Source organism: Bos mutus, chromosome 5, assembly GCF_027580195.1.
Source record: "Bos mutus isolate GX-2022 chromosome 5, NWIPB_WYAK_1.1, whole genome shotgun sequence".
NCBI lineage: Eukaryota > Metazoa > Chordata > Mammalia > Artiodactyla > Bovidae > Bos > Bos mutus.
Genome location: NC_091621.1, coordinates 45183992 through 45190772, shown reverse-complemented (window position 1 = coordinate 45190772; position 6781 = coordinate 45183992). Strand labels below are relative to the sequence as shown.

At 47.3% G+C, this 6781-nt stretch overlaps 1 protein-coding gene across 1 annotated transcript; it reads left to right on the top strand.

The window, feature by feature from the left end:
- Nucleotides 1-628: 628 nt before the first annotated feature.
- On the top strand, nt 629-6171 carry KRT1 (keratin 1). The gene is made up of 9 exons (XM_005907012.3): nt 629-1207; nt 2283-2497; nt 2810-2870; nt 3240-3335; nt 3506-3670; nt 3802-3927; nt 4481-4701; nt 5423-5457; nt 5566-6171. The coding sequence occupies exons 1-9, from the start codon at nt 629-631 to the stop codon at nt 5886-5888; spliced, it is 1821 nt and encodes a 606-aa protein (XP_005907074.1). The 3' UTR covers nt 5889-6171.
- The last annotated feature ends 610 nt before the right edge of the window (nt 6172-6781 follow it).

Below are 6781 nucleotides of genomic sequence, written 5' to 3'. Positions count from 1 at the left end.
CCACGATAGTTCCTACTTCTCTGACATTAATGCAGCCCACCTATAAAGTTTATATTTAATAAAAGAGCTTCTTTTAATTTCTCACTTATTAAAGACAGCACTTGCTGAGCTCTGAGGTTTGGAGGGGAGATCTCAGAAATGGGCTGAAGAGCTCCTTCTGAGACTCAAGTGTGGGGAGCTGCACCTGCCAGGCTCCAGGAGAATGGGCTGAGCAGCTTCCATGGGCAAGGCAGCAATGGGAACTTCCCTATCTCTGTGACAGGAGGTTATGAAATCCTACCAGGAAGCAGCAGGTGGCAGATGTGGGGTCCCATTTTCCTAAGTCGCAAACTCTCAGAGAGAGATTCTGCCTGATAACAAGATTACCACACGAGCGATCTTGCGTGTGCAGCAACTTTCAGAGCCATGCTGAGAGCTAGGTGTGTAGCGCTTATCATACTGTTGAGGCTCGTAAACATCTTGTATGGCTGCAGGCGAGCCAAACCTTGGAAAGGCGCTGCATCTCGCTGACTCTAGGGCCAAGCCCAGCTGGCTGCCTGTATATAAGGGGAAGTCTCTGTGCTCCAGGTAGAGGAGTGTTAGCTTCTTTCCTTTCTCTTGACGTGGCTCCTTCTCTCCCCACGTCAACATGAGCCGACACTTTAGCTCCAGGTCCGGGTACCGTTGTGGCGGTGGAGGAGGGGGCTTCAGCTCTGGCTCTGCAGGGGTGGTCAGCTACCAGCGCAGGTCCACCAGCAGCTCTGTGCGCCGCAGCGGCGGAGGTGGTGGGAGATTTTCTGGTGGAGTGTGTGGCGGTGGTGCTGGTGGTGGTTTTGGAAGTCGGAGTCTCATTAACCTTGGTGGCAGCAAAAGCATCTCCATTAGTGTGGCCGGAGGAGGTGGACGTGGTGGTTTCGGTGGTGGTTATGGCGGCGGTTATGGCGGTGGTGGCTTTGGGGGTGGCGGTTTCGGTGGTGGTGGCTTTGGGGCAGGCGGTTTTGGAGTTGGTGGCATTGGGGGTGGCTTTGGGGGTGGTGGTTTTGGCGGAGGTGGTTTTGGTGGGGGCGGTTTTCCTGTCTGCCCTGGTGGCATACAGGAAGTCACCATCAACCAGAGCCTTCTGCAACCCCTCAATGTGGAAATTGATCCTGAGATCCAAAAAATAAAGAGTCGAGAAAGGGAGCAGATCAAGTCCCTCAACAACCAGTTTGCCTCCTTCATCGACAAGGTGAGTCTATCGGCACAGTCCACCAGGACAGCTGCTCCTGTTCCATGTGGGATTGGCCCTGCCCAGGCATGTTTGAGTTTGAGCCTCAGGTTTCTGTGGTTGGATGGTTAAAAGGATAGTTTGTGGAGTTGTCTTCAGGAGATACATTAGAAGTATGTTTGCAGTGATTCTGGTGACTAACTTCTCTCCTGGGCAAAAAGGTCTGTGGTCCACATAAAGGAAGGTCAATTTGACCTCACCATGAAGTGCTTTTTTTTTTTTTTTAAATTCAACTCCTGAGCTGAATTTGGCCTCATAGATGTTTAATAAAGATAATAGAAATGAGGTTAATTCAACCTTCTAGGATGCAAACAGAGCTCTGGAAAGGCCTTCCTAACCATAAAAAGGAACTTACTTGAGTATAAACAGAGCACATGGTGATATTGTAGCCAAAAGTGTACAGTAAGTCAAGGTCAAGCATCTCTTGCTGTCGGAAGAGGAGAACCGCACCCTGAGGATTTTCCATTCATACTGGACCAGGGTGGGGGACTTTTTGTGCTTGTATTTCCAAGTATCTGCTCTAGAAAAGAATGTAAATTATTTTTTACTTGATCATCAATAATGTCAACACAATAGATTTGGAATTCACTTTTTGGATTTTCCCAACATACTTTTGAACTATGTTTGCTCAAGGAAAGCAAAACAATTTTTATGGTACTCTACCTAAAAAAAAAAAAAAAAAAAAAAAAAGAAGGTAAATCTCTTAAGTATCAAGTATCTGTTTCAAAATATAATTGCAGTAATTTTATATGTGCTTTGCTATTTGGATAGCTACTCCCTTCCAAAGTTCCAATGGAAACTTTTAATTGCCATTTTCAATCTCATAGAAACTGAGTTCACAGTGAGTTGGGTTTTGTTATGAAGATGATGCTAACTTGATCATCATCTTCCTACTTTTTTCCTCTTCCATGGCTAGGAAAATAAGCATTGAAGTTCTTTCCCAAGTGGCTGGGCCTGGCTCTGTGGTAGGCCTTGGTACTCAGTGGCCATAGGACTTATTTCTGTACCAGTGGGTAATGGGGTCCTGTGTTCTTAGGTGAGATTCCTGGAGCAGCAGAACCAGGTGCTTCAAACAAAATGGGAACTGCTGCAGCAGATAAACACCTCCACTAGGACCTACAGCTTAGAGCCCCTCTTTGAGGCATACATCAGCCGTCTTAGAAGGACTGTGGACCAACTGAAGAGCGACCAGTCTCGGCTGGATTCAGAATTGAAGAACATGCAAGATCTGGTGGAAGATTATAGGAGAAAGTAAGGATTACTGGCTGGGCTACTCTTGGCTTTTGTTCTAAAATATTTCTGAAAGGTAGCAAGCTAAGACTACGAATAGCATGTAACAATACCTTTTCATAGGTTAGAGGGAAGTCAATTTGGCATTTTCAGAAATCTTAGTTTTCTCAGATGCTGGTAATAGTTCAGTGGTTTTATTGCTTAGAAGGTAAGATGTCTTAGGCTGGTTATGACAGGCAAGGACAATGACAGGCAATGCCATTTTTAGTCTAAAAAGCTAAATGTTGGGCCTCACCTCCCCGAATCTCCTCCTCACTTCTGATTTCCTTGCAGGTACGAGGATGAGATCAACAAGCGGACAAATGCAGAGAATGAGTTTGTGGGCATCAAGAAGGTGAGACAATTCTGTAGGATGCCTATCACATTTGAAATAAGTAAGAGTGGAGGATGTCCAATACGTAAGCAGAAAGAGGTCATAATGTGGAGAATTAGTTAGTGGGCCTGAGGAACAGCCGAGGTAGAGATTCCCCCTGCCTGAAATTATCACAGACCTGGACTTGTCCACACACTCTGCTTCTCCAGATCCCTCAGGACTTCCTGGAGTGAGGAGGCAGTTCTCAGACAAGATCACTTGTGATACCAAGGGGTGGGACAGTCTAGGGATAAAGAAATGAAGAAGACCTCTTGGAAAATCCCCTCCTAGCAGGTGAGAGGGACTCACCCTGAAAAGACTCTGACTTTATGATGTTCGTGGTTCTTCCAGGATGTGGACGCTGCTTACATCACCAAGGTGGACCTTCAAGCCAAATTTGACAACTTGCTTCAGGAAATTGATTTCTACAAAACACTCTACCAAGCAGTAAGTTCTCTAGTTTCAACCAGGTTTACCGAAATGGAGAGCCTTTAAGCCCAAACCCACTTCTATTCAGAAGAACAGAGAGATACCTTTCTTCTCCTGAAACCCTCTCCCTGTCCCAAGTTGTTCTTTAGTTTTAACATGGTAAGTCACTGAACTGTTATGCCTCGCAGGAGCTGTCTCAGATGCAGACTCATATCAGCGATACCAATGTTATCCTTTCCATGGACAACAACCGCAATCTGGACCTGAACAGCATCATTGATGAAGTCAAAGCCCAATATGAAGAGATTGCCCAGAGGAGCAAAGCTGAGGCTGAGGCCCTGTACCAGACCAAGGTGAATGGGCCGATGCCTGTCCAGTTTTCCTAAAATGTCTTTTCTTGCTATCGTGATTTTTCTCTAACATTTGTGTGCATGAGTCGTGGTGCATTCTGCCACCTCTGAATGACTTGATCTATCACATTTAGTATGAAGAGCTCCAGATCACTGCTGGGCAACATGGAGACAGCTTGAAAAATACAAAGGTGGAGATTTCTGAGTTGAATCGGGTGATCCAAAGACTTAGATCTGAGATTGACAGTGTCAAGAAGCAGGTACTTTTCTTCCTCCTTCAACTACTCAGTTATATGGAATGGGTTGGGGTGTCCAGGTTATTGGAGGATGTGTTCCTAATTTTGAGGCTTACAGTCCATATGAAGGTTGTATTGTTATCTCTAGTTCTTTGGTGACTATGGTTTCTAGAGTTTGGCCATGACGCTAGGTTCTCCTTGGGGAAATTTATGAAAATGACCTAGTAAAGAAATAGATATAGTGGTCATGAGAGGTCTAGCCCATGGCCCAAAGTGAGACTTAAACAATGGTGGCTGAGAGGAAAGGCAACCAGGAGAGTAGGCATCTGGAAGAACGTCAGGTCTGTAGCAGTGAAAGAGTCTCAACTTAGGGCCCAGAGAGGCTGCTGTATCACCTTTATTTAAGGAAGTTGACACAGTGATGTATTATCTCAAGACAGGTGAATGCAGGTCCTGTAACTCTCTGGGAGCCAGAGTACTGGCCTTACAAGGGTGGAGAGATCAATCTGAGACAGAAAGGCCAGGATGGAATTAGGTATTCAGAGAGTGTATAATATGCTGGATTCTCCTTTTCCAGATCTCTTCGCTGCAACAGGCCATTAGTGATGCTGAGCAACGTGGTGAGAACGCCATTAAGGATGCCCAGAACAAGCTGAATGAGCTGGAGGATGCCCTGCAGAAGGCCAAGGAGGACATGGCCCGCCTGCTGCGCGACTACCAGGAACTGATGAACACCAAGCTGGCCCTGGATGTGGAGATTGCCACCTATAGGACCCTCCTGGAAGGAGAGGAAAGCAGGTGAGGAAGGGACCCTGGGCAGGTGGCCACTTCTTATGTGCTTCCTCCCTTGGACACTGGTTGCTGTTGAAGATGCAATCACGTGACTGCAACTTGTCCTGGGTATGGGGAAAGGAAAAGCACACAGCACAGGAGGAAGGGCTTGGTTTCACTTTGGGAGCCAGAGTCCCAAGCTTTTTTTTTGAAGGCTGTTGCATCTCTCTGAACTCTTTGAGAGAGAGCAATTTATTCTTCACCTGAGTGTGTGTGTATATTGGTCATCAGTCATGTCCAACTCTTTGCAACCCCATGGATTGGGGCCCACCAGGCTCCTTGGTCCATGGGATTTTCTAGGCAAGAGTATTGAAGTGGGTTGCCATTTCCTTCTCCAGGGGATCTTCCTGACCCAGGGATTGAACCTGGGTCTCCCACTTTCAGGCAGACTCTTTACTGTCTGAGCCATACCTGGGCTGGCTCAAATGTCATCTGACCTAAAGCCAATGTCTTTGGATGTGGTGGGCATATTTACCTTGTCTAATTTACATGGAGGTTTTGCCCTGTTAGTACTGATGCTGAGAAAACTGACTGAGTTCAGGAGGCCAGAGGGAATGGGATTAGGTTTCAGATGAAGCAGACTGGGGGACTCCCAGGTAGGAAGACTCTTTAAAGATGGCTGAGAGGGCCTGGGGAGGCAGTCTGTGAAGCTCGCATCATGAGTATTGTGCTTTTCTTTCTCCTTCAGGATGTCTGGAGAGTGTGTCCCGAACGTGAGCGTGTGTAAGTACAAGCTGATTTCTCAGGGCTTCTTCTCGGGTGCAGGGCTTGCTGGTCTTGCTGAGTTGGAAAGGGAGTTGGAGTTGATGATAACGAAGTGTTCTCTTGCAGCTGTGAGCACCAGTCACACCAGCATCAGTGGCGGCGGTGGCCGAGGAGGTGTTGGTTTTAGCTCCGGTGGCGGCGGCTACAGTTCTGGAGGTGGCGGCGGCTACGGCTCTGGAGGTGGCAGCAGCTATGGCTCCAGAGGTGGTGGCAGCTATGGCTCTGGAGGAGGCAGCAGTGGGAGCCGTAGAGGTGGCTCTGGAGGAGGCGGTGGCAGCTCTGGAGGCAGCTTCATCTCCTCTGGAGGTCGGGCATCCAGCACCAAGACCTCTGGTGGCAGTTCCAGTGTGAAGTTTGTTTCCACCAGCTATTCCAGAGGGCCCAGATAAAGAGGTCCTCTCTCCTCCATTAGCTTTCTCTCTCCATCACTACCAAATATGCTTCCGAGTGCCTTACTGGAGGAAAAAATCTATAGTTACACTGGCTTATCCTATTCCCTAGCTCTGTCCTTTCTGCTCTGATTTCCAAAGAAAATTTTAAAATCAGTGGCAATCTCAGTCCCTCAGCTAGGACCCTGCTCTGTACTCTGCCCAAGAAACACTTCAACAATCACTGCTACACACATTACATTTCAAAGCACCTCCTTAAGTCAGCCAGAGGAGAGCTGGTCAGACCCACGGCTTCTTTGCCATGGACAGAGCACAAGCTTGGGACAGCTTTAGTATCCTAACTTGCACAGCAAGCTCTGTGCTGCTTTGGTTTTGTACATAAGGTGTAAGCCAGTTGTCTTTTGTGGAGAGGTCTTAAACTCCCTGTTTCCTGTGTTGCTGCAATAAACTGCATTTGAAATCCTCTCTGTGTCTCCATCTCCTTTGTTCACAGCACTGTCCATCCTGGATGGGTGTTCTGTGGGGAGAAGACCCTGGAGCCCTATGGCGTGTGTGTGTTGGGGGGTTGGGGCACATGAACATGAGCGAGGTGGGGACGCTGGTCAGACAACACTGAACTTGAAACATTCAACATTTAACTAGAATAAATTCTTGCCCAGAGGGTGAAGGTGTCATGAGAAATAGAGACTAGGGTAGCAGGTTTTACTCATCTGAGAGGGCTTTTTTGAAAAGGGCAGTGAACCAAGAAGGTTGGGAAGGAGAAATCTGGCATTGGAAAGGGGGAAAGTATGATTGGAAAAGCAATTGTTTATGTGAAATAGCCAGTGATGATGTTATCAAAGAAAACTTGGGTCCACTTGCCCTTGTGCAGTAAAGCCCATGTACTGACACCA